The sequence below is a fragment of the Salminus brasiliensis genome, chromosome 11 (assembly GCF_030463535.1).
Source record: "Salminus brasiliensis chromosome 11, fSalBra1.hap2, whole genome shotgun sequence".
In the NCBI taxonomy this organism is placed as follows: domain Eukaryota; kingdom Metazoa; phylum Chordata; class Actinopteri; order Characiformes; family Bryconidae; genus Salminus; species Salminus brasiliensis.
In genome coordinates, this window is record NC_132888.1 from 6,528,303 (window position 1) to 6,549,468 (window position 21,166).

General features: G+C 41.9%; 1 protein-coding gene across 1 annotated transcript in view; it reads right to left on the reverse strand.

Annotated features, from left to right (window-relative positions):
• Positions 1-7,056, reverse strand: part of frem2b (FRAS1 related extracellular matrix 2b) — a 145,528-nt gene extending 138,472 nt beyond the window's left edge. Inside the window, exons 1-2 of the mRNA XM_072691507.1 lie at positions 1,881-7,056; positions 168-257 (exon numbers count right to left, since the gene is read on the reverse strand). Of these exons, the coding sequence (XP_072547608.1) occupies positions 168-257; positions 1,881-6,909 (5,119 nt within the window). The 5' untranslated portion in view covers positions 6,910-7,056. The remainder of the gene's footprint in view (positions 1-167; positions 258-1,880) is intronic.
• Positions 7,057-21,166: the final 14,110 nt, after the last annotated feature.

Here is a 21,166-nt window from a genome sequence, read left to right on the forward strand (position 1 = left end):
TAAGGGACGGCTCAGATCAACACTTCCATACAGAGTGTGCAGAGTGTGTAAGCGATCAAGCGAATGAGAGAGAGAGAGAGAGAGAGGGAGAGAGAGAGAGAGAGAGAGAGAAAGAGCAAGAGAGCCCAAGAGGATCTATAAATATCAGTGAAAAAAAAAAATCTTACCATTGTCTTCAATGGAGAAGTAGAAGGTGTCACTTGTGGCATTGTCTCCACCTCGAAGGATGTAGCATATGTGCATGTCGTCAATGTCAGCTGAGGGAAGGATGGTAAAAATACATAAAATGCGTCAGTTTAACTGCCAGAAAAACGTCTAAGAGATTCCTAGGGGTTCCCTGACGTTTTCAAGGTGTAGATCGCTGTCATCCAAGAGTCAAGTTTACGAGATTTGGTCAGATTTTGTGGTTGAGGTTTTCTAGGTTGATTATTAACAATGCATTACACTGGTTGTGAATCATTTGTGAAAAATTGCTCTGAAATGGGATCCTGAATAAATAAAGTAGCTGTACATCTGATGCACCAAAGTCAAAAAGACATAAAAGCCAAGTATCAAAAGCTTAATTTCATTATTTATTCGATTAACTCACATGAAAACATCAAAATGTTCAATGATAAATTTGATTTGACATCTAAGTACGTAGTATATCACGCAGCATCAGTTCTGCGTGACGTCTGAGGTTTATAATTTGCGGGAAAATGAGTCACTAAAACCTCGGCACATCAATTTCCTGCTAAATGACAGGGTCCATAAAGAACATCAGGATACCTGCTGGCACTATGCCACTTATTTGTCTCTCTCAGCACCGTCTGAGGTGGAATTGTGGAACACATGCTCTGTAGCCTGGGCATTTTTCTTAAGTGTTAAGTTTACAGCGGAGGCTATCTTCAATATTTGATGTCAAAACAGTTCCCTTCAAAAGAGGCTAGCTCATAAAAATGTAAACCCATCATTTTCCAATGCCCACCAGGGAGCAGCAACTTTATTTACTGTTGGATCCCACCCGGGTGAGATGTCCTTGAAATATTAAAAAGCATCCCGAGAAGAAGGAGGGTTTGAAAGAGCCAGAAATGGTACAGGGTTGATCCTCTCTCCAGCTAGTTTTGTTTACGTCGCCTGTCTGACCAGCAGAAAGCCAGGGTTAGCCTTGCTTCTCTGCAAAAATACAGAATTTCTAATATGGAAATGTGCTTTCGGAGACGATTCTGTATCAGGAGAGTCTATCTTCACAGTTGTACAATAACTCACAATGTGGAGGAGTCAGAAACCCAGATAAAATGCCTATGTGGGGTCTGTATGCTTAGCCCAGAGAGTTTTCCCCCTGGGTTCCATGTTGGCCACACATATGGATGCCTAGCAGGGTCCCACCAGGGTCAGCGATGGAACCAGGAGGGATTAAACCTGGGCCCCATCCGGGTTGTACACTGCACATGGGAAATTGATGGGACCCATGTCGGATTAGGGTGGGCTGCAACAATGAGGCCCATTTAGGAATGGGCTGTAACAATAGGGAGCAGTAATAACACATGTAGAAACCTCCTCAGAGCCCATGCCCACCTGCAACCCACCTGGAACACATCTAGTCCCCACCTAGCCCACATTCCACCCATGGGACTCCCACATGAGCAGGGAATCAAACCTGAGGTATTTCTTAACACAGCCTTCAGTTAATGCAAATGAATGCAAATTCAAAAGCTACACTGTATTCAGTAAAGCTCAAACTATACAGCTCTGTAGAGCTGCGATGGGTCGTGATCCACACATTCAGAGAGCTTAAAGATTTGAATATGCCTTACAGACAATTTAACACTGACCGTGTCTTAGAAACCTTGAAAAACATCATGGATACATTAAAATAATAATAAAATACATCCGTTTACCTTGCGTGAATGCAGTGATTGTGGCATTTCCCTTGCCCAGATTGATGAGGTAGCCATGCTCTGCCCCTACTGTTACTCTAAAAGTGACCGCTCCAAGCGGGCTGTCTCGGTCCTCAGCCTTCAGGGCTTTACTGGTGATCAAGAAGCCCAAGTGACCAGTGGCCAGCATCCTCAGCATAGTCCCACCCTTGTTGACTACAATCTGTGGAATGCCATTATCCACAGAGAGAACCGTGATTTTCATCATCTGTGGTTTGCGCGTCTCGAAAACCGTGTCAGGGAAGACGTAGAAGTCTGTATGGGTTCCATCAGTGACCGTGAAGGAGAAGCTGTCGGAGGCAGACTCCGTTCCGTCGTGTCTGTAGCTGATCATGTTCTCATTCAGGTCCTGTTTGGTGAAGGTCATGACAGGTCTGGTGTTGTTAAACAGAAGCTTACCGTGGACCGGCACCTGGGTGACGGTGAACTTCAGGAGTCGGTCAACAGTGTCCCGGTCCTCCACGGTCAGCTCAAAAGGGGTGATTAACTTATTCCTCCCCTCGTTAACGACCAGGCCGTGAATTGTGACCACAGGCTTTTTATTGTCCACGTCCGATATGGAAATGCGGAAGGTGCGGAACACAGGGTTGTAACCGTCCGTCACCTCGAACTCAAAGCTGTCCATCTTGACCTCGTCATCAGCGGTGTGGATGTAGTAGACTTTGCTGCCAGCTAGCTGGAGCTGAGTGAAAGAGGTGATGGGCATGCCAGGTGTGTCGGTGCACTCCAGGTGGCCTCTTATGGGAGCTCGAGTGATGGTGAAGACCAAATGCTCATCTGGACTATTAAGATCACTGGTGCTCAGCAGGTCTGTAGTTAGGGTCACTCTCCCTCCTTCTTTCAGAGAAACCCCTTTGCTAACAACGTCTGGGAACACCATGTCTATCCCACCTACTGTGACATAAAAATATCGGTCAATTAGTGAATTGATGCCGTCGGTGACATCGAATTTGATGAGGTCCCGTATGCCCTCCTGTCCACTGTGGATGTATAGAATCAAACTCTCGTCAACATCCCTTTGTGTGAAGTTCATTCCAACGGTTATGTTTTCTAGCGTTCCAAATGGCGTCCTCTTTTGCAAAATTCCTTGATTGGGGCCATAACGGATAATGTAGGTGAGCGTGCTGTCCTCCGAATCTAAATCTGTGGCTTTTAAAACTCTGTTGTTGATGTCTTTGGCTTCTCCTATCTCTATTTCAAGGCCATCGTTAATTGCCATCCTTGGAGTTTCATCGTCCACTGGGATGACCATGATAATGACCGTTTTTTCTACGGAGAATTTGCCATCAGTGAGAAGAACAACAAAACTGTCTTCTGTGGTTTCCGAATCATCATGCTCATAAACAATACTAGAGGCCTCTCTTATCTGGTCTAGAGTAAAATTAGTCACAGGGACGGTACCAGAGGTCAACTGATTTAGAACAAAGCCGTGTTTGGGGGGCTTAGTGATAATGAAGGTCAACTCGTCTGTGGGAAAATCGCCATCAACCGCATTCAAAATAGGAGTGTCGACGACAACGTTCATGCCTTCCATCACCACAAACTCTCTCATGTGGATCTCTGGCTTTTCATCATTAGACGGAATTATCATAATGGGGAAAAAGTGTCTCTCAGAGAAATTGATCCCATCAGAGCACCTGAAGGTGAACCTGTCCTCGACTGGCTCCACTCCTCTGTGAATGCTTTGTACATAATAGATATGGTTCTGTTTGATGTCTTTTATGGTGAAAGCGCTAATAGCAGTGCCTGACCTGGATTTCTCTGATCCTGGAGCAGGGGAGATGTTCTCCAAGTAGCCTGACGTAGACTGGACAATGATTGTACACAAAAGGTCATCGTTGGGAGTGTCAACATCGTCTGCACTAATGTGCAATATCTGAATGGCATTTTTCTCACCTTCAACAACACTGAATTGGGGTCCTACAAACACTTCAGGGGCTTGGCTGTCTATTGGCAAAATAGTAACCTGCACTCGAACACCCTTGATTTTATTGCCTCCCACGGTCCACTCATCGGACATGTCCGTAAGTGTCAGATTGAAGAAGTCTTCTTTTGTGGTGAGGCCAACCTCGCCACTTGTGTGCGCGTACACCACTAAGCCACTGATGATGTCCGCCTGAGTGAATCTATTGGACGGTACTCCATTCACTAAAATTTCTCCAAACACTGGGGGGTCCTCTACTATAAAGGTCAGCCTGAGGTCATCGGTGTCCTCATCTCGCCCCTGAATGACATTGGTGGTGATCTCCGTGGCGCCATTCTCCAAAACGTCAATGTAAGAACCGATGGTTCCCTCTGGAAGGGAGATGGTCGGAGCCTCGTCGTCAACAGGCTTCACGGTTATCCTAATGGTGATGGTGACCACGTGGATCCCATCGCTCACATCAATTTGAAAGAGGTCGTTGGTCGACTCATCTCCATTATGGACGTAGGAGATCTTGCCACTGAAAATATCGTCCAAACTGAAGGAACCTCCTTTGGTGAGGACAGTGAAAGTGTACTGCACCTGGCCATGCAGAGGAGGCTGGCTGAGCGTGAAGGATATCTTTGAGCTGTCGGTGTCCGGGTCTGTGGTATGTAGCTCAGAGCGTGTGATGACATGCGTCCCCCGCTCCAACACAGTAAAGCCAGTGTTGGTGATTTGGGGGGGCTTGTTGTCGACGGGCTGCAGGAAAATGGTGAACGTCCCGTCGGCACTGTTGCCTGCTGTGTCTTCCACCGTGTAGTGGAACTGCACTACGTGTGGAGTTATCCCCAGCTCCAGATCAGGGGGCTTATACGCTATCTTATGGTGATTTATCTGTGCTTGGGTGAACTCTGTGATCTCCGTGTTTGGACTCTCAGTCAGAACAATGGTTCCTAGAATGCCCGGGCTGTTCTCATCAGTGTCTGTTGGCGGCCGAGTGATGGTGTACTTCAAATCTCTGTCTTCGGAGTCCAGATCGGTGTAGCGTAGGAACTTTTTGCGAAAGAAGGTGAGCTGGTATTCATGCACGGTCAGCTGCAGCGTGGTGCCTGGGAAAAGCTCAGGAGGGATGTCATCAATGGGGAGAATTTTGACGATAAAAGAGGTCTTCCCCGACTGATTCGGTGGGTCATTGTCGTCTTGAACCCGGAAGACGAACTGATCCGTGACGGCTTCAGTGTTGTGAGGCCCAATGTGCCGAAAAAATAGCCTGCCCTCCGTGATGTCTTGCTGGAGCCACTCAGTCACCGCCTTCTCATACATTTCGTCCTCAGAGTCGAACCTCCACGTGGATGGGTCCTCTGGAGCATCAGACTGGCGGAGCAGCACCTCCCCTACAATCGAGAAAGGAGGCTCCATAATAAACCGAATGGTGGAGTCCTCGGAGTCGATGTCAGCCGCACTGAGCATTAACGGGGAAATTGGCATCATCTGGTTTTTGAACAGCACCAAGCCGGTGTTGGCGTTGATGATAGGTGGCTCGTCATCAGTCGGCACCACAGTTATGGGGAAGAGGAACTCCACCTCGTGCTTGCCGTCCGTCATGCGAAAAATGATGTTGTCGCTGTACGTATCGCTGCCGTCGTGCTGGTAGATGACAGAGCCCAGATCGAGATCAGCTGGCGTGAAGAACTTCCTCCTGGAGCCCAGCACAGTGAGCTCCCCGTGTTTCAGTCCATCTATCACTGTGACTTTCACGTCATCTAGATTGTCCTCGTCGCTAATCTGCAGGTTTTGCAAGCTGGACAGCGGCCTAGACTGACCCTCGTAGAGCAGCTGCCCCGTGTTGCGGGTCACCACAGGAGCCAAAGTGTTCATGGGCTTCACCACGATCATAAAAGCGAAGGGGTCCGAGACGGCCCCTTCTGTGTCCACAACCACAAACTCAATCTGGAAGATTCTCTCGCTCTCCGAGTCCACCGACGGCGGCTTGTAGGCTATTTTGAGATCCTTCAGATCTCCCTGATAAAAGGACGTGATGGGCAAATTCCTGTCATCTGTGCTGACGATGTAGCCTTCCTCGAACGACAGAGGAGAGGTGATGTTGAAGATTAAGTCGTTGTGCGCGGATTCAACGTCCTCAGCCGCAAGCATGTCAGGGGTTATGGCGGTCATCACAAACTGGTCAACTTCCATCATCATCATTGCCACGAAGCTGGGTTTCGGAGCAGTGTTCTCCTCGCCCTCTCTAATGCGCACCATAATCTGGAAGAACTCCTGCTTTATGACATTGCTCTCCTTGTCTTGTAGCTCTACGTACATCGGGATGTAATCTCGGTTTGGAGAGCGAAGGGCGAAGGTGTGCTGATAGCGAACGTTCAGCCTGACGAATTCATCGCAGTCGATCATCTTGCCTAATTTACCCTCATCCACGAGCTTTCCATACCTGGGCAAGGCGCTGACGCTGGCAAGGGAGGTCACTTTGCACTGATACGTATTCCTATCATAGGTGAACTCCAGGATCTTCTTGTCGATGGGATTACTCATCCCCAGCAGCTTCTCCACAGCGAGGGGCATGTTCTTCGTCAGGATCTCCAGCTGAGTGAAGATCACCTCCACCTCCATCATGAATGGGATGATCACAGTGTGGCTTTGGGTGTCGTACCTAAGTTGCAGTCTCACCCTGTCCCTGGAAGGGCTCCTGGACCCAAAGTGCAGGTACTTCACATCATTGGGGCCGAATTCACATGGAAACTTTTTGGGGGACAGCTGCCCTGGTCTCTGGGACAAAGGGTCACTGTCCAGAACTGTTAAGGTGCACTTGTCTCCAGGCTGGACCTGGATGACCAAATCGTTGATAGGATCCACAAAAACTGACCTGCCAAAAGGGACCCGTATTCCGTTGTTGGCCACCAGGATGGCATCCTCGGACAGCTCCGATCTCAAGCCGTAGCTCAGTCCGAAGCTGTCAAAAAGCTGCGCCGTGGACTCCTCCGTCAGCAGCGTCAGCGCAACCACAACCAGGCAGATGGAGATGGAGAGGGAGCCGCCGGTGTGTTCGGCCATTGGGGAGAAAAGCCGCATCTTGCGCGCAGGAGATCCAGAGCTCGGTGAAGCGAGTGCTGAAAGTTAGAGGCAGGGAAACGCGGCGTGCTGCTGAAAGCTGCCCCACGCCTCGGCGCTCAGAAGCTGCACCATCCTCTTAGCCAGCAGCTCCACTCCTGCACGAACTTCATGCCTAGAGGAGCAGGGCGGACCCACTGAGACCACGCCTCTCGCGACTCCCATTGGTGGAGCCCTAACAGCGGAATGCGCTCGGAAACTTGTGATTGGAGCAGCCAGTCGAAGATGGGCGGGGCAGACGGAGAACCGAGCGGGAGCTGGAGGGAGAGTGACCAGGGAGAGGGTGAAGTGGACAAAACACAAAAACACAACTTTAAATTTGACTAAATATGATTAAAAACCCTGTATTACATTTATACAAATATATGTATATTATTTAGGACGTATTTAAACATTAAACAATTATTTATATGGTGTACAATATTATTTACTCAGGTTTAACTTAAAAAAAGTGCATATTTATGCTTCTAAAATTACCAAATAGCATTTTTAGAAATGAAATTAATTTGAGCCATTTTATTTTTAACATTTTAGAAGCTTATGTTTACATTCTGTTAAATAAATAGTATATTTTCCCTCTTTTTTTGCATGTTTCCTTCCCCAAATAAATATATTTATATATTATTTATAATATTTGTATATTATTTGATTATAATTATTATAATTCTTATATATATTTCATAATTCATATAAAAATAATTCATTAGTAGCCAAAAATTGTGTTTACATTCCATATATATATACACACACACACACACACACATTATATATATATATATATATATATATATTTGATCAGTGAATGTAGATGTGCATTGTTCATTGTTCTAGCGCCCTCTGGTGGTGGTAGGAAGAGAAAACGCCTTCTTGCACTCATCGATCAAAGCTTAGGTGCTATGCAAGGTTTTAAGCCTGGATTCGACAAACACAGACATTAATAATACATATATACTCATGTTTCAATCGATGCCTTAATGAGTTACTCTTAGTAGCCTTAGTAGCCAGCTTACCTAGATCACAGTACAGCTTGTATATGTGTATACTGGAGATGTTGATGATTTGCCATGCCCTGTCCCACAGTGGAGCCTGTGAGAAATGTTGAGTCATTGTAATCCACCAAGTTACTCTAAACCGCCTGAATGCTCAAGAAATGCCTCACATCTGTTCACTCGGTATTCTTTACTTGGTAGAGGCATTCCAATTATGTAGGTCAAATATTTAGGAGTCCATACTGTACTCTGCCCATGTGATGTGTTTTATTGAGTGATAAGCTATGCACAGCTCTCTGTGGGGCTGCCAGGGGACATGAGAAGAGGGAGCAGGTGCTAAAGAAATTACAATGCATAGAAACGAGCAAATGCTGAAGGCTAAACCCGTAACTGTGAACTGTTGGACTGAGGCACATTGGTGTGATAAAGGCCTATTTTTTATTTATTATTATTATTGTTTCAGAATGGCACTAAACGATAGCATATTATGTAGATTGTTATGTGTGATAGTTCAACTGCACAGCATGTGACAGCATACGATCTGATAGCTTAACAGGAAATAGTGATACTACTTATAACACATTTTGCATTTCTGTGCATTTCCATGCAGGTCTGCTTACAGTAGGACCATAAATACACTGTAATTGTGGACATAAATGGCTTTCAGTCTCTTTCGCTTCACTGTCCTTCGTTCTGCAACCCATGTCTCATCAATACAGATGGAAAATTGCCTAAAATGAGTGTGTTCACCCACAGAGACAGTTCTGCACACTGTCTATTATGAATAATGATTGCCTCCCAGGCACTGAAAAAGCTACAGATAGCAGGATGTAGAGATGTAATCTGTGCGGAAAAGAGAAGAGTTTTGATTTTTCTATTTACAGAACGATTGTGTTTTTTTCCTTCAGGATAATTATCATTGATTCTTTCCCAGTACATTTTAATAGCATCTTTTATCATCATGTGTGATCAGTCTAGAACTACAAAGACTTATTAGACTATAATTAAAAGACATAGGTAAAACAAATGAACAATTTGAAAGTCTGAAAAAAGTGTTTATTTGACCTTTTGACCAATTATTTAAAAAAACTTTTAATATGAATTATAATATGTATTATATTTAATAATATCTGGAATTTATTGCACACAGCCTTAAAAATAAATCAAGACATATAATTTGCCTTTAAAGGGTTTCTCACATAATTTCAAACTTGGAGGCCTGTATGTATTTGTCTGGTGCATGCAGTGCACAGTTAATCCAGCAGGGGGCAGAAAACATGGATCTTATTTTATTTTCTTCTTATATATATATATAGACAGATAGATATAATTAAGTATTATTTATTAAATATAGCTATTTATTATAATAATGTTTTTAGATACACTAAATTGACAAAAGTATTGGGACACCTGCTTATTCACGGTTTCTTTCCAAATCAAGGTTATAAAAAGAGTTTATCCTGCTTTTGTTGGAAAAACTGTCTCCACTGTCCAGGGAACAAGGCTTTCTATTAGGTTTTGGGGGAGCATTGCTGTGAGTCCTATTCTTTTGGCAGTACTTCTCTACAGGGACTAGGCTAGCTGTTTGTGAGTGTGCATGGGCACATCTGTCTCAGCAATGGGTGCAACCTGAAGTGGCTGAAGGCATTCATTAGAAGGGGTGTCCACAAACATAGGTCATGTAGTGTGTGATCTAATAATTCTTTAAGATCTTGACACCTGAAAGTTAGTACGCAGTGGCTTCTTAAGACAGTGGAGATTTCCGGAAATCCTCCTTAAATTCTGTGCTGTCAGCAGACCCAGTTTGACTTGGCCTCACTAGATTAGCATTAAGCAGCCCTGATTTACAGCCCTATTGTGCAGCCTCCTAATTTATCACCACATCTCCCTCCTCCCAGTCACGGACCTCTAGAGCTTCTCCGGCTAATCTCTACGCCAACAAGCACAAGCTTCCAGGTTACTCCAAGAAGCCAGACTCTCCTCGGCCGGTTTTTCTAAAAAATGTCCTCAACACCGCTGAGAAATAATCATTTGGCCACGGCACGTTTCACTGCAGACTGGGGTGAGACTCTGCTACATGCCCTTAAGCCTTGAGTTTGATGAGAGAGTAAAAACGATACTGTGGGAAATCACCTGCATGTCCAGACGAGCAGTGGGCAGGTGAAGCTTACAGTTGGGACCATCACCCAGCTGTAGATGAGATTTTAACTTGACGGTACAACTGCTCATTTTCAAACTAAGCAGATGTTTTGAAAGGTAGTCCAGATGTTCCCTCAAGATTAGAAAGTGGCCTCAAACCTCGTCTTGGTCTGTACTTTACATTTCCATTCAGAGAACTACAGAGAACATCGGGCCTTATTCACCAACTGGTCGTAAGACGAAACTACTTACGCAGTTTGTATGAAGATGCAGCTGTTATTCCCTTCTCTTTTTTTACCCCTATATGTACATCCAAGAGTTTTCTCTTTTATGATTGCAACAAAATTACACCTCCTGTGCTGTCCTGCATTCTGTCAAAATGTCGAGGATATTATAGGCTACTGTTCTTTCTGCTTTTATTAAATAAACACCATAATAGAACAGCATGAGTGCTCTGTTTTCTTTCCTCCACTCTCAGATTTTCACACAGAGGCAACGCAGTGGAGACCATGGCACTGCCCATGCCCACCAATCAACATTCACCAGTGTTTTCTTATTTGCTATGTGTTCAGGTTATGAGGGCAATGGGATTCATCATGATAGGAGCAGAGCTGTGAACAATTCTGTGCTTTAAAACCAGATCAAGAACCTGACCTAGACTTCCTGTCAGGACCTTTCACAATAACTATTTCTGAATGAGGCCCTTTGTCGTTTCTCATTCTGACTCATTGAGAGACCCATGTGCCCTGGAATACGGTCTACAAGCATGTTAGGTAGGGAATGACCGTTCCGATCCAATTAATTAAGTATCATTTATTAAATATTGCTATTTATTACAATTATTTAGAAACACGCATTCTGTAAATTGACAAAAGTATTCGGACACCTCCTCATTCATTGTTTCTTCAAAATCAAGGGTATTAAAAAGAGTTTTGTTTTCTACTACTTTTAAAGTTCTGATCCACTTCCGATACTTGGGTTTGAAGTCTGAACCATCAAATGATGGCCAGAAAAAAGAGAAGAATAATTGTTTATTTGACCTTTTGACCATGTTGCTTATTAGACTTTTAATATGTATCATATTTAATATATCTAGAATTTATTGCACACAGCCTTTACAAAAAATAAATCAATAAATAAAATAAATTTGCCTTTAAAAGTTTTCTCAATAATTCCAAACTTGGAAGTCTGTATGTATTTGTCTGGTGCATGCAGTGTACAGTTAATCCACCAGGGGGAAGAAAACATGAATCTTATTTTATTTTCTTCATTATATATATAATTAATTAAGGATCATTTATTAAATATTGCTATTTATTACAATAAAAAATTGACAAAAGTATTGGGACACCTCCTTATTCATTGTTTCTTCAAAATCAAGGGTACTAAAAAGAGTTTTGTTGGAAAGACTGTCTCTGCTCTTCGGGGATGAAAGGTTTTCTACTACTTTTAAAGTTCTGATCCACTTCAGATACTTGGGTTTGCTCTGGCTGAGTGCCATCTGGCGTTCTCTAGGCACCATTGATAAACACGATCGCCAGCAGCTGCAGACAAACTTCTCATTTGTTTTGGACAGAGTGAATCTGTGACCTTATTTCAATGAGTTTTATCTGAAGTTTGGTGAAGTTACCAGTTAGCCAACAAAACAAAAGCTAAAGTTGGTTCTAATGCTAAAACAAAGTAGATCAGATAAGAATTTAGTCTGATTACAGAAACTGGTCCTAAAATAGTGATTTTACTGCTGTTTACTGTTATAGTAATGCTCTAATGTTCTACCAGTGAGAGAACTACACTCCTTTCTCTGGTTCTAAACCAGCTCTGAACTGCACATTCAGAACCGAGGAGGATGATAATGCTTATGTTAATACACATATTAATTGATTAGACTGCAGAGTTGTAAAGGAGCTGGGAGCTGAATGATCTGGTAGGTCAGTCAGACTAAGATATTAAACACTATAGTTTAAAAAAGTCCTTTAAAAATTTGCTCAGATTAAAATTTAGTCTGATTACAGAAACTGGTCTTAAATAGTGATTTTACTGCTGTTTACTGTCGTGGATTAGCACAAATTAGTATCGTCTGACTGTGATCATCAGCATTAAGAGACTTGGATCGGATCGAGAATAAAACAGGGTTCACTTTTCTCACAACATCAGTATGCCTGTGAGTCATTTGGCAGGTCTGTTGATACCTGACACTGTCAGTTCCGACTTACTGACCTTACCCATCAATTACAGCGTGAATCAGTGCATTCCACTGTCCATGACTTTACAAACCTGGCATTATCAGGGCACCATCCGCCTCCATGGTACATTCCCCTAATTACTGTTTAGTTTTTCATTCAGAGTGAGGACGAGCTTCTGCAAGACTCGTCTGTGCTATTTGTTACAGGAAGAGAGCAAGCAAGCAGATTGTAAAGCTCATCATTTTCTCAAGTCATGCTTTGTCATTTAGAAGCAGATGTTTTATTGAGTGACACACAACTAAACACCTTATTCTGAAGATGGTTTCTACCAGAGACCTGGTCCTGGACTAGGCCTACCACAATCCTGCATGCTGTAATGGTTCCTTGCTCTAATGTATCCAGTTCATTTTGGAAAAATGTTTGCTAGCTCCATCAGAGTTTGAGGCAGAAGGTAGTGGAAGTCCAGAACCAGTTTTGAGAAAACGATGCCCCCTGGTTGCCTCCTGTTGAAGGTGTACCGGACTTGATCAACTGGGAGGAGACCCAGAGGAAGAGCCAGGACCTGCTGGAGGGATTATATCTCCTGGCAGGCCTTGGATCACCTGGGGATCCCTCATGCCTGGGTGCAAGCCTGAACTTCAGGACATGGATTAGAACCAACAACTTGTCTCTGAATGTTGACAAAACTAAAGAGATGGTTGTTGACTTCAGAAGAGTGCAAGGTGACCACACACCCCTGAACATCAACGGCTCTGTTGTGAAAAGTTCCAAGTTCCTTGGCATCCACATCACAAAGAACCTCACGTGGTCCCTCAACATCAGCCCCATAGCCAAAAAAGCCCAGCATCACCTCTACTTCCTACTGAGACTGAGGAAAGCTCACCTTTCCCCTCCAATCCTCACCATGTTCTACAGTGGGACTGAGGAGAGCATCCTGAGCAGCTGCATTATCACCTGGTTTGGGAATTGCCCTGATCTCTTCAGTCTCCTCTCAAATCACCTGATCATACTGATGGCATGGTCCGAACTGGCAAAGCAAAGGTCTGAGGGTGATAGTTCGATGCTGGCATCAGCCTATTGCTCCATTAGCCTCAGTATTGCACTGGTGACTTATGAGGTCACAGGGAGTGATGACTTGTTGCCATGTTATAAACACACCGTTGGTCGTGCATCTTATTACTGGGCCATCTGGGCAATGCTGACTGAGCAATGAAAACATTATTCATACATATGATCATAGCCAGAGGGCCATGGTCAGATAATAAATGACTATATGGAATCATATACTAAATATATAGACATTGCTTCTGTTTTAGCTTGGAAAAAACAATTCTGTAATTTTTTTAAACACAATAAATAATGACAACAGCAGCAGACATGGTCAGTTGGTCAATGAAAATAAATAAATATAATATAATATAATATAATATAATAAATAAGGATAATTGTATATATGTGAGGTACTGCATTTTCTATTATAGCTGTTGAGATGCACTTGTATAATTACTCGACTAAAAAATGAAATCCATGCTTTTTCATGCATATATATTATAAATAATATTTGTAATAATATTATTTATTTATTTGTTTATTTATTTAAAATGACTTCTTTCTAATTTTACCCCCATTTTCTACTCAATTTGCAAGGCCAATTACCCAATTGTGTAAACTCGTGTAAACCCCCCCTTTCACTCAGAAGAGAGCCTGGCTCCCCAGCTCCGATACAACTGGCCACCACATGCCTGTGCTGACCAACATCATACTAGCAATGAAGTGAGGAGGAAGTGTCTGTTACAGATATACTACAGTAGCACATCTTATGTTATTACAAACTTCAGTTTTGTACATAAGTGTATCTCAATAGCCACAACAGCATGTTCTCTCTCATGTAATTATACATGTGTAATAAATGAGGATAATTGTATATATGTGAACTACTGCATTTCTGATTACAGGTGTGCAATGCACTTGTGTAATTACATGACTCCATCACACAAGCCATGCTTCTGCAATGCAAATGTATAGACTGTTGTACTGTACGTCACTGTATGGTTTAAACCTTGTAGCTGCTTCTGTACAGTGTGTAGATAATTTGAGACCGGTGTCCAATAGAAATATTTTAAATTCATTTTACATTCACCTCCATGTAAAGTTAAGACCATAGTTGCCTTCTCCTGTATAGTCACCATTTTGGAGATACATGTTTTTATTGGACAGCGACAATATTTTACTATTAGCAGTAAAGAATGCGCAGGAGGAGTTTAGATCAAGTTGCCAGATCAGTTTGGAGTTTAGCTCTGAACCTCATCTACACTGAAAACAGATCAGTCTGAGCAGATTTAAGTAGCATAGTTGAATCTGAGATTTTAAAAATATATATTTTTTTTGTTTAGGGACACATTTTTATTAGTTTTGAGGTTAATCTGAATTTGTTTAAAACACAAGACCCTCTGCATTCCTTCCTTTAACAAGATACATTTACATAATCCCAGACAATCTTCTTAGGTTCACCCACACAGCCAACACTGAACAATGGACTCTGCCATTGCTCTTATTCAAATCTCCGCTTGTATGAGACTAGGTTGTGCATTCTAGGGGAACTGATGGTGTAGTGGTGTCATATGCAACATCAGTAATGGGGAAATGAGGTTTCAATTAAAAATAGAAATTTTAAAATAGAGATACTCACGTAATTTTTGCAAAAACAAATATTGCTATTTTTATAAATTTGCAAAAATGTTAAAAAAGCAACTTGACTTTACTTAAAAAAATTAAATTGATGCTCTTGCAAAATTAAATTGATTTAAAATGATTTTACAGGCAAAATGTATGTTTTACATACAAAAATGAAGCAGTCTAGTCTTGCTTGATCTACATAACAATCAAATGCGATGGCTTTTGTGCCATTCATTTTTTTAAGTAGCTCAAGCATTGCATTCCTGAAACACCCCTGATAGTATAGTATATCACTGGACCTATGTATGTACGCTACATAGCTGATTAGCAATCCCACAAGGTCACTGCGTGTTGCCGTCTCTCCTGCTGGTGTCTGCTCTCAGAATGCTGCTTCTCACGCTGCAGTTGTCATTCCGTCTCTCCACTGCAACAATTGCAGAGCTTATCATGTCTATTTTTTCCCCCCGACAGCTCTGCGTGGTGACAACGGAGTCCGCAGCCCTCTCTGATCTCATTAGTGCTATTTTAGTTAATTACCTCACAGACTGTGTGCAGCCTTTGATGGAGCGCTGTGCCCTTGCCGGGCCAGGGGGAGGCCTATTTGCCGAAAACTTGTCAAAACAATTCTTGTTGCAGGCGGGTTTAGCTATCAAAGGCCAAACATCAGCATGCCAGAGGTGAAAGCTTAGAGGCAGAGCCACAGGGAAGAGCTTCAGAAGGAGAACTGAGACAGAGCAAAAGCAGACAGAACTTTTCTGGTTTGTGAGAAGTTGAGTTGAAGTCTTTTGTTTAGGTTGAATATTAAAGGCTTGATTACTAAAGACTGTAGATCAGGAAAAACAACAAGCAGCAAAACAGTAGGCAAGAAGGCCAAAAATATTGGCAATTTTGTAATTTTAAAAATGCTCTGAAAGCTTTGGTATTTAATTTTATATGTTTGTATTGAAGCCACACAAAAAAGCAGAGAATATTTAGAAAAGGAATCTAATCTAATCTGATATTCTTCCACTCAGGGCTGGCCCAAGCCTTTATGGGACCCTAATCAGATTGTCATTTGAGGCTCTCTATACCACAACCTCAGCACAAGATGCTTCATTTTTCATTAAGGAGAGAGATATTACGCAAAACACTGAAGTGTCCGAGCCTTTATCCACCACCCAAGTGGCACGTATCTGCCTTTACGCAACAGTGGTGATTGATTAACCTCGTATTGGTGTGAACTATGAAAATACATTGATATAAAAATAGTTTTTACCTGTCTTGTTCGTCTTGTTGTTTAAAGTCGTTTTTTAAAATATATTTTTATCATGATGTTTTGGTGCTCTTGGGGGCCCCCTGGTGGCATTGGGGCCCTAAGCGGCAGCATAATTCAAGTGTGCCTTGGGCCAGCTCTAATTCCACCAGCCATTCCACACAGAACCCAGCCATGTGACTCCACTGCTGCATTCTCTCTTTACTGGCTTCCTGTAGCTGCTTCCCGCATCAGATTCAAAACCCTGATGCTGGTCTACTAAGCCAAGACTGGACCAGCCTCTCCGTACTTGATGGCAATGGTCAAAAGCCTAATCGCACCAAGAGCCCTTCGAGCTACGAGGACGGCTTGGCTCGACCCGCCATCCAGCTTCCCCTGGGTGTCCGAACGCTCGCTGTCTTCAAACGTAGACTGAAGACCCTCCTCTTCTGAGAATACTTGGGCGAATAGCAGAGTGGTCTCCTTACTGACTTGTGTTTAGTAGAGTCTAAACTTAGAGGATCTTTGAACTATTAGTCTATTCAAACTAGCTGAGGTTTTTCTTAAGTAAATAGCAAAGCACTTTTGTAAGTCGCTCTGGAGAAGAGCTTCTGCTAAATGCCTTAAATGTAAATGTAAATGTAGAACTCCAGAATCAGGCTACATTAGACAAAATTATTGGCACCATTAACATAATATTTACTAGTACATTTTTGGAAACAATACCTGTAACCATGAATACGCTTGTTACCCCTTTCTACTGGAATTTTGGACCAATATTTTTGTTTGAGGTTCTTTCAAACAATCGTTCACTGTAGTCTTCCATCAATTTCTCTCTTCCGTCCACGTCCAGGGAGGTTAGCTACAGTGATGTGCTGTTAACTCCTTAATGACATTGCAAACAGCGGACACAAGAACTTCTGAAGATGGACATGTATCCCTGAGACTGGCCATACCGTTCCACAATTTTGGACATGTCTTTAGTCTTCTGTTTTGTCTCCAAGCTCAAAATTGGTTAGTCAAGTCAAGTCAGATTTATTTGTATAGCTTTTTACAACTGTTGTAGTTACAAAGCAGCTTTATATAATTAGTAATTAATAAAAGACAGAGACAAAAAGAAGAAAGAAGAAATAACGTAAGACATGAAGGATCAAAGACCCCCAGTGAGCCCCAACGGCGACAGTGGCAAGGAAAAGCTCCCTCAGAGCTGGAGGAAGAAACCTTGGGAGGAACCAAGACTCACACATGTCCTCCTCTGATCAGAACTATTTAAACATTAATGATAAAAATGACCAAACCAGATACAGCAGATAGTTAATAGTGGTGATAATAATAGTGGCAGATAGTTACGAGTCCAATTAGGTTTGAACATGGTCATTAAACAGGTAGCAGTGGTAGGAGGGTATGCCGCTGGTCTGGTATGGGTGGTGGTGGGTGGGGAGCCTGCTGGGCGGACTGGTAGGTGGCAGCTGGTCTGACGCAGGTAGAGGGGACCTCAGTGTGTGTGTGTGTGTCGATTTCCAATAAAATCAAACAGGCAGTTCAAAAAAGTACCTCAGGTGGTAATACATCACTTACTGGTGTAGATGTCTAGCAGCTGTGATGGAGTGAGTAGAGGTGTAAGACGTTCAGGTGAAGAATCACCAGATTTAAACTCTATCAAGGCCTTGTGGGACCAAAACATGGGACACATGTGGAGAACAATCCAACCACTAATGGAGGTGTGTGGACAGCAGTGAAGAGCATGTGAGAAGCAGCTCATTTAGATCATATAAAGAAAAGAAGTGTAAATGGCAAAGAGATATGAGGCTGTCATTTTACCCATCTGTGTGTCGAGCCCGGGTATCAAACCCACAACACTGTCATCAATAGCTCGGATCTCTAACTGCTGAGCCATCACGGTCCCTGTATTTGTATGAGTGTAGCTGTCTGTTTTTGTTGGTTTTGCATTATATTGTTGATGTTTTCCAAATATATATATATATATATATATATATATATATATATATATATATATATATATATTTGACATGCCATTCAAAAATGAATTACAAAACAATGCAAAGCGAGTTATTCTTAGTTCATAGGAGTCAGGAATTCAGGTCTGTAAGTTATTAAGTTATAAAATCTTAATGCTTTCATTGAATTTTTAACTTAACCCAAATTCTAAGCGGGATTTTGGAAAACTTCTTACAGTGTTTCTCTGCAGAAACGTATTATTATGTATAATAATAACAACAACTTCATTATGTATAATTATGTACGTTTTTTGTCTTCTACTGAATTGAATTAGAATAATGGACTTTTGCAGTGCTTGTTTGCCAGACATTTGTCTGACCATTTGATCATCTTTTTGTTTTGCTTTTTTTAACAGTGTGTATATTATGTTCTTAAATAGTTCTTAAGGAGTTCTTAAATATTTGAAAAGGTTCTTCACACTCATATATCAAACAAGAACAATCAGCTGAAACATTGTTTAGGAAACCAAAAATGACTCTCCTAATGGCCATACTCAAAGGAATCCTTTATTTGGTGTCCCTATATATATATATATATATATATATATATATATATATATATATATATATATATATATATGGATACACACAATATATACTGTATATACATACATTTTGGAATTTAAAAAATTTAATTCCCAGTATCAAGTATCAATAAGTGGTCACCGTATTGACTTGTGTTTAGTAATATCTAAAGCTTAGAGGTATCTTTGAACTATTAGTCTATTCTAACTAGCTGAGGTTCTTCTTGGGTAAATAGCAAAGCACTTTTGTAAGTTGCTCTGGATAAGAGCATCTGCTAAATGCCCTAAATATAAATGTTAAATATTATATAAGATCAACATAAAATTCACAATCACATGATCAGGGTACACTATCAGTTAAAATACTGCATAATTCCATCATTCCACTGTCAGCCAATATGCTGCAGTACATTATAATCCTGGGTACCATATTCTTAGATTTTATCACATTTTTATTTACACTGTGAAAATGATGCATCATTTAAAACATAGTACATGGTTTTACAGAAGAGATTAATGCACTGAGAAAAATGGTAATTTGAGGCTGTTTATAGATTTTGCTATTGCTGTATGTGTAATCATCTTTTTCTAGCGATAGAAATACCTGTTACTATGGTAACGAAGTATGTTGCCTACCACGTTGTACCTGGAAACTGTTAAATGTGTGGACATAACTGTACTTATGGCAAATGAGTATATATTTAGAGACATGTGATGGGTAACATCTCAGATCATCTCATTAAAACAAGCAGAGGCTCCTTAACCCGTCTGGTGTTGTTTTAGACTGTTTGTTAATGCACAGTAAAGAGAAGCGAGATGTTAAGTGAGATTGAGCCCTATAGCACTTTCTCATACAGAGATGAGAGCAGCTGAATGATGATAATGGCCACAAAGATGACCTTTTTGAAATTAACAGCTTATAACTACCGCCCTCATGTTATTGGACTGACAAAATTATTTTCCTCACTCCCTGCTTGGTTGTAATTGACTGTAACACTAATCTTTTAGTGAGCTGCCCAATGCTCCTAGAGTCACGTCTTATTCCACCAGACTTAACAGTAGGAATGAGAAGCCTATTACTAAGAATAAAGACTGATCTAAACTGGTCTGGAGGAAATTTGGGCTTTTATTGATCAGTCAATGAAAGGTTTTCTGATCAATTCACTGCTTCACGGTGGAATAATGACTGAATGATGACTGCTCTCGCTCTTACTCACTCTACTCTCTCTCTCTGTATAATCAGTATATTGTCTCTCTCATGCAAAAATCTTGTATCTCTAGTTTTCTGTTTTTCTTTTTTTGACTTAATGGGAGTTTGGCAGTTGTTCTCAAGTGGTGATTGGTGTGGCGCAACAGATGACCTGCTAGTGAGCTTCCACACCATGTGGGAGACTGGGGTTCAATTCCCAGTCTGGGTGACTATGCTGCGCTACACCAATAATAGTCCTTGGGCAAGACTTCGAACACTACACTGGCCCACCTCTGTAATACGAGTCACCTTGTAAGTCGCTCTAGATAAGAGCGTCAGCTAAATGGCGCAAATGTAAGTAAATGGACCAATAGAAATACTCCAAAACGACTTAAAAAGGAGTAAAAACTTTTTCTATTGACTTCCATTGAAAGCAAAAGAGGCTTGTTCTTCTCCTGTAAAATTCCTATTCTGGAGATATGAGGTTTTTGCATGAAAGTTGTCCTACACGGATCAGCCATACCATGGATTTAGTAGATTTAGCTTGGCTGAGCATTAAATGGAGATTTCCCATGGAAAAGAAAATATACACCAATCAGCCATAACATTAAAACCACTGACAGGTGGAGTAGAAAAGCATTGATCATCATCATCTACAGTGGCATCTCTCAAGAGGTGGGGTACACATATTAGGCAGCAAGTGAAAGTAATGAAGGTGTTCAAAGCAGGTAAAATGAGCAAGCATAAATATCGGCATCACTTTGACAGGAACCAAACTGTGAGGGTTAGACGAGTCAGACTGGGTCAGAACATCTCTTGTGTGATGTTCCCAGAATGCAATGGTCAGTACCTACCAAAAGCGGCCTAAGGAAGGACAACCAGTGAACCTGCGGCAGGGTCATGGGCACCTAAGGCTCATTGTTTTGATCCATTGGAGGCCTTAATGGATCTGCTGCTAACGTCTTGGTGCCAGATACCACAGCAGGAGGTCTTCAGAGGTCTTGTGGAGGCCATGTCTCGAATGGTCAGATCTGCTGTGGACACACAAGGGGGATCTTTCCAATACAGAACCATCTACAATTGTTCTGCATAGTTCTTCACAGAGCCATCTACAAAAGTATTCCCAACAATGTGGAGAACCTTATAACCAGGGAAAGAACCATTTAGGCATCCCAGTGGTTCTCTGAGTGGTCGTGGTAAATGCATACAATCTACTCATGACCCCTTGAAGTTTCTTTCCCTGTATTCTTCGGCCTTATAATCCAATCA